General features: G+C 38.5%; 2 protein-coding genes across 2 annotated transcripts; one reads left to right on the top strand and one right to left on the bottom strand.

Annotated features, from left to right (window-relative positions):
* Window positions 1–3,639: 3,639 nt before the first annotated feature.
* On the bottom strand, window positions 3,640–6,884 carry LOC132606976 (CBL-interacting serine/threonine-protein kinase 14-like). Its single transcript, XM_060320749.1, has one exon. The coding sequence runs from the start codon at window positions 6,565–6,567 to the stop codon at window positions 5,266–5,268; it is 1,302 nt and encodes a 433-aa protein (XP_060176732.1). The 5' UTR covers window positions 6,568–6,884; the 3' UTR covers window positions 3,640–5,265.
* A 158-nt stretch (window positions 6,885–7,042) lies between these two features.
* Window positions 7,043–11,059, top strand: LOC132606975 (serine/threonine-protein phosphatase 7 long form homolog). Its single transcript, XM_060320748.1, has 5 exons — window positions 7,043–9,112; window positions 9,201–9,380; window positions 9,467–10,388; window positions 10,490–10,606; window positions 10,708–11,059. Exons 1-3 carry the CDS (start codon window positions 8,303–8,305, stop codon window positions 9,920–9,922), a joined length of 1,446 nt encoding a protein of 481 aa, XP_060176731.1. The 5' UTR covers window positions 7,043–8,302; the 3' UTR covers window positions 9,923–10,388; window positions 10,490–10,606; window positions 10,708–11,059.
* Window positions 11,060–15,798: the final 4,739 nt, after the last annotated feature.

Genomic DNA, 15,798 nt, shown 5'->3' with positions numbered 1-15,798 from the left:
TTTTTCTAAAAAATGGCCCGGCCAAACCTCCTTGTTTGCGCGGCTAGATCTCGAAAAAATACATAAAATAAAAAAAATCGCCTAAATCGGACGTCCGAGCGCAAAGTGATGATCGTTTAAAGTTTCACCAATTTACAATTACTTTTTCTCCCTATACTCATTATTTGATAATTTTATCTTATCAATTTATATAACTACTTAAGTTCATGCCACATCAAACATCACTAATAATCGAACACTTTTTCAATCATGCCTTGATCGGGTGCATGGTGCATGTTTTATTAAATATTAAGAATAAATTTTGTGTATCTATTTCTTAGTAATAAATAACATTTTTAAAAAATCACAACATATTCGAAATAAAGTTACGCATTAAAAAATAACACACTTAAATCTAAACCCTAAAAATAAAAAACTTTAAGCTAATGATAACAAGTCTTCAAATAAAAATGGACTTCGAGCACTTTTCAACCACTAAAACGACGACCCGAAGTTTTGCTTATCCTTGATGTATTGAGCCTACCTTATTAATCAAACAAAAATAAGTAGGGTTCTATATAAAATATTGAAGTTTCAAAATCTCGAAGCATGATTAATCAATGGCCAAAGTACGGAAAAAGAGTGAAAATAAAAAATAATAATAAAAAAAAGATTTCCACAATAACGCAGTATTTTACTGCGTTAAAGGTACTTTGGTACTAATATTTTTTCTTGGGGTATTTTGGTTCACAATTTTTTTTTTTTTTGGATCATTTTGGTTCCGGACTCAATTAAAGACCACCCCAGCGAAGGACAATCCTGCAAATTGCCCGTTAAGCATTAATGTTGTTGTACTTTACATCTACTAGTAACTTGGAAATTTGAATCTTTTTTTTACAGGGACATATGCTCGATGACACCTATAACAATGATTTTAGACTTGTCAAACTTCGAAAAATTAAGACTGTTCTGATTAAATATAGTACATCATATCAAAATGTAGAAAGTAATTTATTTAAACATAAATTTATGTATTATTCCTAATATATTTAAGAACCAAAATATAATGCAAATAAAAATAGGAATCCATCAACTATGAGTTTCGGATTCCATAATATTTAATGGACCAACAAGAGACTGATGTGTTGCTAAGACAGACAAAATATAAGACGGAATGTATAAAATAAGATCCTTTTATTTAATTTTAAAATTCAAAATACTTTATGTACGACTACTGCACTAGTCGGTGGAGGTGCTGGCTGCTGGTTTCCAACTCATGTTGGACTGTGCACGTCCTTCCTATCATGCAATGCCCATGTGCTTGTTACAGGGTGTACTTTGGAACTAAAATGGTTCACATGATCACATCTGAACCGAATTTTAATAGGCTTGCCTCATAAAAGGGCGGTCCCGTACACAAAGCATTCAAAAAAAGGTCGCATTCTATGAAATGTGATGTAGACAATCTAACCTAATGTAAGCCACCCATGAGATGTGAAGTAGGCAGCCTAAGCTAATGTAAGCATTACTGCATTAGTGGCTACTTCACCGCTTACTTCATATTGAATGAAGTATAATATAGAAATCATTATTTTTGTAGAGTCAAATAGCTATAGTTTAGGAGCTTCTAATTAACCGTAGCTATCTTTTACTTATTTATGGGTCGTAGCTAATTTTAGGAATATTCGCGTATCATTGAATACACTGTTCAGTTGTATCCAACCTTATCTGATGTCTTGTGAATTTGAATGTACCTGAATGCATGCAACCTTATTTTCTCTGAATACATGTATATCCAAATTGATTGTATTCCAGTGTATTTAAATACACGAAAGAGCTGTGTATTCCAGTGCATTTATATATTGATGTATCCTTTTATTTTGGTTGTATTTGTATTCGAGCTCCGATTAGCAAGATCGCCGTCGGACGTCGTGAGGTTGAATGTATTCGACTGTATTTGAGTTGTCGTCGGCTAGTATTCCACTGCTAAAGAGTGTATTCGGGTGTGTTAAAAAACGTAAATTGGCTATATTAAACAATGACATACAAAAATTCAGATACACTGTATTTACTCGAAAAAATTGTATACAAACATATGTATATAGATCATTTAAACAACACATACAATTAAATACATCTAGCTTGCCCAAAAATACAATCAGTCAAATACATATAAATTATATTTACACTAAAAAAGTGACGAATACACTCAAATACACTTAGATCTGAGATACAAGAAGGAGAAGAAGTCATGGATTCCTGCCAGAGATGTAAAAATTCCTCTAAAAATTGAGCAAATACACTCAGATGGACGAATACAAACAACGACGGTAGCGGTAGCGCCGACGGTGCGGATGGTATCTCCGTCCATAGGGGCGAAGCCACATAAGGGCGAGGAGGTTCATCTGAACCCCCTTCGGCGGGAAAACTATTTATACATGATTAAAATTATTTTTTATGTATATATAGTAGGAGTTGAACCCCCTTTGCCCTCTTCGTATGTTTACTTTTTTATATTTTGAACCCCCTTAGTGAAAATCTTGGCTCCGCCACTGTCGTCCAGATCCGGTGACGAGCAATACAAACGGCGACGATAGTGATACTGACGGTGGTGTTATCATCCAACTCATAAACGCCGGCTACGACTGCCGCCTTAGCTGCGTCGGTTTTAAAGATCACCCCGTGTACGACGATGCCAGAGCTTCTAGATGAAAATGAGCGGTTGAGAAACTCATCAGATTGTTATGTGGGGGAAGAATGCGATCGTTTGTTCGAAGGGAACCTGTTTGTAGGGAACTGAGAGAGCCGAGGGAGAAGAGAGAGAACAGAGAGGGGTGAGAGCCGAGGGAGAAGAGAGAGGGAACGAAGAGAGAGAGAGAGGTGAGGTAGAAGGGTAAAGTAAATGAATTTGAGCGTGTGAATACAATATAGCTACGAGTAGTAAGTTGAAAATTCACTGTAGCTACTAAAAGTAATTAAATTAAATAGTAATTATTAAACATAAATACCTCTTAGAGGTAGCTATGCCATGTAAAATTTTCTTTTTTTAATTAGATGGTAACAAGTCGTAACAAGTTATTTACTCAAATTTAAAGGGACGATTGAATTTTTAGTCCCTCAATTATCGTTGAGGTTTCATTTTGGTCCTTTTATAATTGATTTAACATATTTAACCTTTAATCAATAAAAATGTGTATTTTTGGATCCTTTCTATAGAAAATATGATATTTTTGAACTACTTTTAAAACTATATTATCCTCAAATATTAAGTGACTGTATATGAATTTACTCTATAATTATCTAATCTCTTTCTTTTTCCTACCTCCCCTATGAAGGGAAGTAAAAAGGAAGCCGTTTCGAAGTTAAAGGGGCTCGTGCATTCACTATGTCTATATGCAAGGCTCGTGCATTCACTATGTCTATATGTATGTAACTTCATACATACAAATTTAACATTAAATATGAGAAAATAAATAATGTCACGATTGATAATGCGATAAATTTGTGAAATGTCACTAGCAAAAGGATTCATAATGCATCACCTCAGTTAATTAAAATTTTGCCGTGCTTAGACAAATATCACAAAAACCAAATTTATAATTTGTCAATAACTTAGGAACCAAAATTGCTATTAAGTAATACAAGGACAAAATAGGACCATTGATGAAATTTCCTTATTCCTGTATCTTCTCTCATATTAAACCAGACAATTTGATAACGACCTTCTCTTACCAATTGGAGAGTTAAATAGGAAAATGCAAATCCTTCTCTATGGCATTTCGAACTATCCAGAAAAGGATATTCCTAAAGAAGTTCATGATCTCAATAATCACTGTACAATGAAAAATGAGATTATTAGGAAATTGGAATACCGGGTTAAAAAGAAGTATATACATTACCCGGTATGTTTGCCCCTCTATATCTTATGTTTACAGAGCACAAGATACAATACTATGATATTTTCTAACAAATCTTTACATAATAATAGGTGTACAACAGGTTATGCCAAACCTGACATGGTAGTTGAATTCCTATTTGCAAAAATGTAGTAGTAGCAAGTTCTTCTCTTCTTGCCCCTAACTTACCCGATTACATGTGCAGAAACTAGTCCGAACATCACTGTCTCAACACACATTCCTCAGGGTACTCAACAACTAGAGTCATCTCCCTTTCTCCTTTTAATCGGTTGAGTAGTTTATTCGAACGTTCTGAACTCATTCATGCCTTTCCAATACCAGTACATCTTGTGCCACACAGAAAGTATATCAACAACAACATACCCAGTGTAATCCTACAAGTAGATCGTGCGCTAATAAAGGGAAGTGCCCTATCTACCGAGAGAATGTAGGCAAACTCGAAAACGGAGTGGCTTCCGTCCTTAAAACAAAGCACCAGTCAGCTTTTGCTCCTCGCTTTGTCGAAAAGATTATGGACCAGCTCAAATCTAGAAACTCCAATGAGCAGAAAAAAACTGTTTGACAGCTGCATAGCGGTGAAGTCAAGAGATTTTCAAAAATCTCTGTTTCCTGCTATCAAGAAAAACGAATAGCAGGAAGTCTGAATTTTATGATAAAAAATTCTGTAATAATAATTGGACCATGAAGGAGGTGGAATTCACCAAATCAATTGAATGTTAAAAAGCCGATTGACCTCTTCAGCTACCGAAAACCTGTCATTCCCTTTGCAATACAAGCACATCTTGTGAACTCATTCTTGCCTTTGCAATACCAGCACATCTTGTGTCAAACAGAAAGTATATCAACAACAACATATCCAGTGTAATCCCACAAGTGGATCGTGCGCTAATAAAGGGGAGTGCCCTATCTACCTAAAGAATGCAGGCAAACTCAGAAAAGGAGTGACTTCCTTCCTTAAACAAAGCACCCGTCAGATTTTGCTCCTAGCCTTGTCGAAAACATTTTGGACCAACTCAATCTAGAAAGTTTAATGAGTGGAAAAAACTGTTCGAAAGGTGCATAAGGGTGAAGTCAAGAGATTTTCGAAATCTCTTTCCTGCGCTATCAAGAAAAACCAATAGAAGGAAATCTGAATTCATGATAGAGAACACTCTAATAACAATTAGACCATAAGAGGTGAAATTGACCAAATCAGTTGAGTATTAAAAAGCCAACTGACCTCTTCAGTTACTGGAAACCTATATTGCTCAGACTCTTCAAAAATGTCAACAGGTGCGCGGATTCTCCAAAATTAGCGTATTTTTGGAGAATCCGACATCAAAAGTGAAAAGTCCCCGCAACTTAGGTGGAAACCTGTCCGTCGTCCGGTTCATAAAAAAAACTCACTCAACTGCGGCTTAAATTTCTGTTTCCATATATCTCGATCAGGTCCAGCCCCAATCTCCTTTCTTTTAACTTCTACAATTACCACTTTCTCCGTTAACCGGTTAATCTGCATTACCAACACAAATTTCCCATTTTTCCCTTCAACCCTCACGGCAGCGCCATTTTTTCCAGTAACTCTCATCCCTTCCGCTTTCGCAACCTCCTCAATCCTCTGCTTTATGCTCTCTGCTGACTCTGCTGAAACAAACCGTTCAACATCCACCGTATCTTTGCCTCCTAAACTCTTCAACAATCCAGACAGATTAACACCTGATGATAACGAGATTATATGAAACGCATTCAGCAACTCGGATCCACTATTTTTCAACTCGAATTCCTCATCGATACACAATTTCACCTCTTTATAACCTTTTTTAAACCACGGATCGTTCCTGATCTGTTCGATCGATATCCTCGTCTCAGGATTCGTGTCCAGGAGCCGTGTAAGCAACATTTTTAAACCGTGCGAAGTCCATTTAGGGCAACGAAACTCGCCTTTATAGATTTTTCGATACATAGCCATTAAATTTGAATCAGTAAATGGCAAATAACCAGCATTAAGCACAAAAAGGATTATTCCACACGACCAAATATCAATCTTAGCTCCATTATATCCTTTTTTCTCAAGTATTTCAGGTGCCACGTAAGCAGGAGTACCACAAAGCGTATGGAGCAATCCATCGGGTCGGATCTGATCCGAAACCGCACTTAACCCGAAATCCGTTACTTTAAGATCCCAATTTTCGTCTAGCAATAGGTTTTCAAGCTTTAGATCTCGATGATACACGCCCCGAGAGTGACAATAATCAACGGCTGAGATTAATTGTTGAAAATATCTACGGCTGAGATCTTCGCTGAATCGACCTTTGGTTACCTTTGTAAAAAGCTCTCCACCTTTAGCGAATTCCATTACGTAATAGATCTTTGTTTTCGTCGCTAAAACTTCGTGTAGGTGCACGATATGAGGATGACGCAACCTGCGCATGATAGCAATCTCACGCTTAACGTGCTCCGTGAAACCGCCTTTTAATATCTTAGCCTTGTTTACGGTTTTAATTGCAACGCTTTGTCTTGTTCTAATGTCTCTTGCATGATATACCTTTGCAAAAGCACCACAACCTAAGAGTTTTCCGACATCGTATTTTCCGAATAGGTTAAGCTTCAAATCTCCGGTGGCGGTGGCGGTGGCGGTGGCGGCAGTGGTTGATGAGGATGAACTGCTTTCCTCAGGTAAGATCTCAGGCATTACTTTCTTCTTCTTTTTTGCGACGAGCAAATTAAATTGCTCGACGAGAGAGGGATTGCTCAGATAATAAGCAAGCACTCGGGGGACGTGGAGAGTAATAGCTAGAGCAAAGGGGATCAAATTGCTAGATAATCAGAAAAATCAGGCAGATAATACTTGATTGAAACTATAGATGATCAATTAATTCTAGAAAAAATGGTATAGTGTGAATTTAGGTGTTAATTTGAGGGGTCAACGGGAAAAGCTTTGATATTTTCTTTTTCGGTAAAAGGATTATAGAAAAAAGTAGAGGTTGGGAGAAGGTAAGCGAGTAGGGGTAATAGACCGACGTGTTCAAATTAACCACGTTGTTCGTTTCAGTTGAAAAAACACAAGTGATAAGAGGATGTTCTGCCAACTGCAGATCTAACGCAAAGACAAATTTATTGATAATCACGTGGATCATGAGGGTAAACAGAAATGATTGAACAGAAAAAAAAAAAAAATTGAACTAGACTAGCGCAGAAAAAAAAAAACATTACTAGGTTTCACGCACTAAATTAGTGCATGAAAGGACCAAACTGCACAAATGCAACTTGAACCTTTCACGCACTAATTTCATGCGTGAAAGGACAAAACTGCAAAAATACAACTTGGGCCTTTCACGCACGAATTTAGTGCGTGAAGGAGGGCAACAAAAAGCCGCCCCCTCCTTCCCCACCACAGACTCGACAGTGACGCCCCCACCCGCCATTAACGGCGATTTCCGGTGGTCCCCAACCCCCAAAACGCTATTTTCTTGTTGTTTTTCAATCCAAAACTCAATATTCTTGGTATATTGAATTGTAGGAACAAGTTTCTAAGGTTAGATTTTGGAATAGAGCGGCGCAGAGGTCATTTTGAAAACTCAAAAAAACCTTCAATCTAGGTATTTCACTATAAATTTTTTATTACATTGCTAAATATATTATTACCCTAAGCATGGTCATTGTGTAATTGTGGTGGATTTGCTGTTTTGCGCATTTTTTTTGTGTGTTTTTGGGCAGTCCGTATGCACTGTTGGAACTGTCCATTTTTTCATTTTTTTTTAAATTTGTTTATTTATTGTTAATTAATTAATTATTTATTAATTGTTTATTTAGTATTTGTTAATTGTTCGATTAGCGACTTAAGTATTTATTAATTGTTAGACTAGCTAATTATTTATTTAGTTTTTGGTAAGCCAATTGTTTATTTGTTAATAATTTCTTAATTGTTTCATTAGTTAATTAATTGTTTATTTGTTAAATATATGATAATAATTTATTAATTTTTTGATTATTTACTTAATTGTTTATTTATTAAATATATGATAATAACTTGTTAATTATTTGATTAGTTAGTTAATTGTTTATTTATTAATTATTTATACTAATTGTATGCTAACTAATTGTTAATTATTTGACTTATTAATTTTTAATCTTTATATTTTAGGATTGAAAACCCTTAGTTTAGGATTCATAACCCGTAGCTTAGGATTGAAAACTCTTAATATAATTTTCGATAAAAGATTACATAACTAATATTACTTGTTAATGATTTATTTAAAATACGTAAAACAGATGGATCACCACAATCCTTAATAAAATTTTCGATAAAAGATTACATAACTAATATCACTTGTTAATGATTGATTTAAAATACGTAAAACAGATGGGTCACCACAATCCTTAATAAAATTTTTGATAAAAGATTACATAACTAATACTACTTGTTAATGATTGATTTAAAATGCGTAAAACATATGGATCACCACCCTCTTGATCCGGGGCCCTTCGACCCAGATTTACTGTATCTTCAGCCCGAGCATAGGTCGCAACATATATGGACATCCGACCTGCAGCCTGAGTCTCAGGTCCGTACCCGGTTAAGGGACTCAGCATGGGAGATCTTAGCTGCTCGCCCCCCACATCCTCGTGTCCTGGATATACTACGTCGGGGCGGTATTTACCGGTGCGTCGAAGTTGGTCGGGTACAGCATGATAGGTCGCTAGTGACGGCATTGATTGAGAGGTGGCGATCGGAGACGCACACATTTCATCTCCGCACCAGTGAGGCTACCATTACCCTTCAGGATGTGGAGGTCATTTATGGGCTACAGGTTGATGGACGCCCATTGTATATTGAGGAGCCTCCTGTGCTGCCGCCTTACCGGGATGAGTTGACTAGGCTCACCGGTTTCGCGGCTCTGGATGGTCACATTTCTGGCCAGAGTCGGGTTTTGTTGTCGGCCCTTTACGCTTACTTGCGCCTCACAGACACGCAGCATCCGATTGGAGAGGTCACGCCTCAGGCTGATGTTGACCGATGCGCACGTCTATACCTACTCATCATATTCGGGGCCATCCTGTTCCCGAACACTTCGGGTTCACATTTGAGCTTGAGGTATCTTCGGTATATCGACGATCTCGCCGAGATAGGATGTTATAGTTGGGGCGCTGCTGTGCTGGCCTATATGTATCGAGGATTATGCCGATGTTCTATGGGCACGAGGGTAGAGGTCCCTGCATTTTGCTCGCTCCTTCAGGTAATATATTTAAGTGTGTGTAATTAAACACAAAATATATATTTTTAAAACGACGACTGATAAAATATTTTTTAAATGACTATATCAGATATGGGTGTGGACTAGGTTGAGACCTTTTCAGCCCATACCAGCTCACCCTCCCGCAGACTATCTTACTGTGCCGATGCCATACGCGCGGAGATGGTCGCGAGGCGTACGCCGACGTGCGGAGACCCATCACAGCCTTCTCCCATTTAAGGATCAGCTAGACCGCATGACGGCGCAGACGGTATGTTCATATTTTGGATCCACATGCTAGACCACATAGCTACTATTTTAGTCTTTTATTGTTAACTAGTTCAATTCTTTTTACAGGCTTTTATATGGACGCCGTATGATCATATTTTGGATGAGCTGCCGGCGTTTTGTAGGGCTGGTCAGCACATGTGGATGTCGCGGTGTCCATTGATACATATGGATATCGTTGAGTATCACGCGCCCGACCGCGTGTTACGGCAGTTTGGGTATGTACAGAATATACCCGCGGCTACAGTTTGGGAGCATGACCACTATGCGGGGGACGAGCGTGCGGGCGTCGATGATGCATGGCGACTCTATATGCAGCAGCAGGTCCAGAGTTGGGATGTGAGGATGACGAGCCTAGCGGTGGTCGGACATGACACTCCGATCCATGTGTACATGAAGTGGTACATGCGGATCACTCGCATCATTATTGGCAACCCCTCTAGGCGTCGTCCAGATGGCCTGGGATATGTAGCTCTCGCGAGAGCGTACGAGGCGCTGGTACGGACCGTTCAGACGATGCGCTAGCACTGCCCGTACGGAGGCCCCCGAGACGGCGGAGTATGCAGCACGGATGATTGAGCTTGCCGAGACTGGGATGAGACAGGCACATGACTTTGAGCGTCTCCATGAGCGTGTTCCCGCTGCCCCACTTGGGGCAGCAGGTGGTTATGGTCGCCGAGGAGTTGGTGGCCGTCGTAGAGGAGGTAGGGCTGGCAGAGGTGATGAGGCTCTGTCGACTTCAGAGATCCCGCCAAGTTCTTACCAGCCGCCGACTACAGATATCCCATCGACTTCTCATTCCCGGCCGTCGACTTCACAGACACCTCTGTATACGCCGGACCCTTTTTCAGATTATGTGCCCTGGCCTTCATTTCCACATCCACTAGTTCGTGATCCACAGGGTGAGCGGTCGGGCCCCACTCAAGAGACCATTGAGGAGCCAACTCAGGAGCCCTCTCACTAGGCATCTTAGGAGGTCGTCGACACACAGGTTTGATTTTTACAATAAAATAAAATAATTTATTAATTATTTATTTATTTCAGGTTCATTTTAGAATAAATCTAAATTAAATTGTTTATATATTATTTCAGGTTCATTCCTATGCGCCTGTGGACCCATCTCCTGCACCGGGCCCCACTCAAGAGACCGTTGAGGAGCCAGCTCAGGAGCCCTCTCACTAGGCATCTCAAGAGGCCGTCGACACACAGGTTTGATTTTTACAATAAAATAAAATTATTTATTAATTATTTATTTATTTCAGGTTCATTTTAGAATAAATCTAAATTAAATTGTTTATATGTTATTTCAGGTTCATTCCTCTGCGCCTGTGGACCCATCTCCTGATGAGATTGACGAGGAGCCATGTTATGAACCAGCCCCACCGCCCACCGTCATTTCCCATAGAAAGCATGTTATGAATCGGGGTCCAGGTCGAAAGAAGGGAAGAAAGGGAAGCAAGGACGATCATGCCAGAGAGCATGTACAGATTAAGAGGAGGATGGGGAATGGAGATGATGGCAGTGGTGGTGGTGGGGTTAGCCTTAGGCCTAGCCGAACTCTAAAGGCTCCCACTTGTGGGACCTGAGATTGTGAATGTTGTAAATAAAGTGTACATTTTATGTTATTATTTTCTTAATGATAATTAGTTATCTTAATAATAACTCGTGCGACGTATTGAAAAAAACGTGATTTTAGTAGGTTAAAAAAAAGTAACCTATTAAATTTGAGCGTGAAAGTGAAAAAAGTTAAAGTGTCAGGAAAATTAACCTTTCACGCACAGAAACTGTGCGCGAAAGGCTTTTATCCTTTCACGCACTAATTTCGTGAGTGAAAAGGCCTCCCCCACCCAGCACCTTGATTTCACAATACGTTGCTGCATTATTTGACCGTTTTAACACGACTTGTATTGCGCACCATTTTAATGCGCAATGTAACACCACGCATGACAATTTCAGGAATCTATGACACATAAAGGCTTGATTTGACAATACGTTGCTGCATTATTTGACCGTTTTAACACGACTTGTATTACGCACCATTTTAATGCGCAATGTAACACCACGCATGACAATTTCAGGAATCTATGACACATGAAGGATTGATTTGACAATACGTTGCTACATTATTTGACCGTTTTAACGTGACTTGTATTGCGCACCATTTTAATGCGCAATGTAAGTGTTGATTTGACAACACACCACGCATTACAATTTTGAGTGGCCTATTTAACTTGAAGGCTTGACGAGTGAAAAACTCATCAACTTCATAAATCTAAGTCTTACAAGTCATTAAAAAAAAATTAAACTTCATAGAAAAAATGTCTCAAAATGCTTCAACTGTTAATGTTTCACTATTTTGGGATGGAGATATCGTCGAGGACAATTACTCCATTCGTTATAGTATCAAACCAAAAGCCCATGTTAAATTTCCAACAACTTTAAATTATGAAACACTAGTCAGTTACATGCACAAAAGAATGAAAACTACACCCACTGAGTTTGGAATCTCACTAACTGGCAGATATCCACAAACAATATCAAATGGCGTAGTGCGTTATGCCATGCACAATATCAACGATGATGAATCTTTGAGTGATTATTTGGGATCGCCGGAAGAGTATCGTCATTTAGTATTCATTAATGTTCTTGAGATGTATGTTGAAAAGATACCTCGAGAAGACGTCCCTCAAGTCCAACCTATTCATGGTAACACTTATGGGGACTTTAGTTCTTATGGAGACATTTTGAGTGGTCAAGTGCCGCTGGAAAATCTAAGCCAGCAATTTAATCAAGCTTACAATGAAAATTGGTAAATATGGATTTTTCATATTATTATGTGTAGTAGCACGTGTTTGTTGTATGAATTGGTAAATAACCAGTTTTTGAAATCTTTATAGGAACTATTCTCAAAACTCGCCAGTGGTACCAAATATGGATGTTGGTCAATCCTCTCAGTTCGGTGGAGTTGATCATTCTCCACACCATGACAGTGCTTATGAACGACAGTAAGTTCATCACCTTGATATTAAATTATATATATATATATATATATATATATATATATATATATATATATATATATATATATATATATATGATGTTGGTATTTAAAATATGTTACTTTTCGTGTAGGAGGATGAATGCACTTGATAATGAAGATTTTCCTAATTATTATGAGTCATCATCAAGTGATGATGATGAAATAGCTAATAATGCAGAGGTAACCGATGATGAAGATGATGATGATGTTCAAGTTGGTATGACCAACAATATTCCTCAAAGCCAAAACCAACAAGAACCAATGCACCACCACGTACCACCATCGATGGCTGAAAACCCAACTTCTGAAAGCCCAATTCAGTGGCATTCTAACAATATCCCTTATCTTGACAACCTGCAGGGTCGTGATGATGCATTTGTCTTCACAAGAGAAGATGATGATAGTCGCCAAAAAACCTGGATTGAACCAAAGTATCTCAACAAAGATCGATGCTACCTTGCAAAGGGAATGTTGTTCGTATCCAAAAAGGCATTGCAACGGGCTGTCAAAATTTATTGTTTTAAGGACATGAGGGAGTTTAAGGTTAATCAGTCAAACACAAAGATATGGAGACTAGTTTGTAGACGACGGTATCAATGCTGTGAGTGGTTGCTTCGGGGAATTGTTAAGCGTGATGGTATGTGGGATATCACAAAATTCCGCGAAAGACACACTTGTGATATGGAAGAAAATCGAGCAGATCATTATAATTTAGATACAAACATGATTTCTCAAGTATTACTTAAAGACGTTGCTGAAACGCCAAGGTAACTTATCCTACCTAGTATATTATATGTCTTATATCGATTAAAAGATCATTACTAAATGTTGTTTGTTCAAACTTGTGCAGGATCCCCATCAAAGATTGTATTCGAAACGTTCAAACCGTATATAGTAAAACTATAAGCAACAGAAAGGGATTTCTCGAGCGTAGACGTGCTTTTGAGATGGTCTTTGGAAATTGGCATACTTCTTTTCAATCGCTGCCAAGGTTTATGACAGCTCTACAACATTTTAATAATGGTACTGTTGTAGAGTGGCGGCTTATAGAGGGTAAAATCTTCAACTTCGTATTTTGGACATTCAAACCATGCATTGATGGTTTTGCTCACTGCCGACCAGTGATATCCATAGATGGTACGCATGTATATGGTGCCTACGACATCAAGCTCCTAATTGCAATAGGAATGGATGCCAATGGGTCAATATTTCCTCTTGCTTTCGCAATTGCCGCTAACGAGAGCAACGACACATGGGGGATCTTTTTGACCCATTTGAAAACTCATGTTATTAAGGATCGTACCGGCATATTCGTGTTGTCTGATCGTTATAAAGGCATATTGCACAATATGGATAATTTACTGGGGTGGCAGCCTCCCTTTGTTTACCATCGCTATTGTTTAAGGCACTTGAAGGCAAATTTGCAATTAACGTTTCACAATGGCACTCTAAACAAATTGATGTGGGGGGATGCGATGGAGCATCAACAACGAAAATGGGCTGCAAAAATGGATCTGATCAGGGTAGTGAGTGAACCCGCATACGTTTGGTTGATGAAGCTCGAAGTTGAAAAATGGACGCTTCATGCTGATGGAGGCAAAAGATGGAGCATGCTCACAACAAACAGCTCAGAGTCTTTTAATGGCTTGCTGAAATCTGCTCGAGGACTACCTGTCACCGCAATGGTGAGAATGACTTTCAAGCAGGTTGTGGAGCGATTTGTTGTTAGGACAAGACAGGCTAGAGCGATATTAGCCGACGGCGGGACATGGATGCCAAAGCCCTTAAAAAATATGGAGCATTATAGAAAAAAATGTGAGCATCACCAAATGACCGAGTATGACCCAATACAACATGTGTATGAAGTTAGAATGGGTTATTACAACGGTAAGGGTGGAAACGTGCATACCGTTTATGAGGCAACAAGAACATGCGCTTGTGGTAAGTGGCAAACGTACCACATGCCGTGTTCTCATGCTGTCAACTGCTTCGAGAGAATGAGAAAAACAGTAACATGTTATGTGGCGGGGGAATACAAGGTCCGCAGTTACCTTAGAGCATATTCCGACCAATTCCACTCACTTGGTAATGAAGCTTATTGGCCAAACGAGCCATTTTCGATGGTTGCTAACAAGGATTACATCAGGAAATTGGGCATTAACTCACGGAGTCGTAGACCCAATCAAATGGATGTTAGTGAAAGAACTTACTCTCGCAAGTGCTCTACATGTAAGCAATATGGCCATGACAAGCGTTCGTGTGGGCAACAACGCCGTGGTAGTACAAGCATGTCTCGAAGTAATAGAGCCTCTAGAACTTGAAGATTGTATTATTATTGTAATTTATTATTATATTGCTTTGAATTAGTATTGTAATTAAATGGAATGAATTATTTTTTAATTAGTATAAACCTCTCGTGTTGGATGAATTATTATTAAATCAAATATTTATATTTGTACATTCAAATATAATAAAACACTTAAATCAAAATCCTATAAATATGACAAGTTTCAAAACTTACTTCGGGGCACTTTAGAACCCCTAAAACGACGATCCAAACATTTAGGTGGACTTGATGTAATGAGCCGACATTATTGTACGCAAAAAAAGATATTAAGTTTTATATAAAATATTGATATTTTGGGGTTTTGAAACATGACTAATCTTTGCCCAAAGTATGGAAAAAAATGTGATTTGAAAGGTAACACCAAAAAAAAAAAAAACAGAAGAGTTGCTTCACGCACGAATTTCGTGCATGAAAGGCCCAAGTTGCATTTTTGCAGTTTGGTCCTTTCACGCACGAAATTCGTGCGTGAAACCTATTAATGAGGGGAATTCAAGGGATATTTGAGTTGATATTAGAATGATTAACAGCACTAGAGAGGCTACACCAATGAGCTCAAGGCGATGTTAGACCTCAAGCTACAATTCAGACTCCTCCTCCTAAATAAGAGTTGCCGGGTTTCGATGGTCAAGATCGCAAGGTATGGATTAGGAAATGTGAACGATACTTCAATATGTATAAAACTCAGGAAAATTCTAAAGTAGAAGCTGATGCACTTAATTTGAATGGGATAGTTGAGATGTGGTACCATTCTCTAGATTAAGTAAAGGAGAAATTACTTGGATTGAGTTCAAAGAGGAATTGATTATCAGATTCAGTGAAGAGTTGTTAGGCCGGGCACCTTCTTTCTCTTCATTTCATCTCCCTAAGACGAATGAGTCACTTTCTGATCCTTACTCCCCGGAGGAGACTTAATGCCTTTTGTATTATGGCCAAGATGCAAATGATATTAACATTGAAGGTATCTTGATTGATAACTGTGAGACTAACATCAATTCTGCCAGGTCAATGGTGCAC

Source organism: Lycium barbarum, chromosome 8 (assembly GCF_019175385.1).
Source record: "Lycium barbarum isolate Lr01 chromosome 8, ASM1917538v2, whole genome shotgun sequence".
Classification (NCBI taxonomy): domain Eukaryota; kingdom Viridiplantae; phylum Streptophyta; class Magnoliopsida; order Solanales; family Solanaceae; genus Lycium; species Lycium barbarum.
This window is presented reverse-complemented; position numbering and strand designations above follow the sequence as displayed.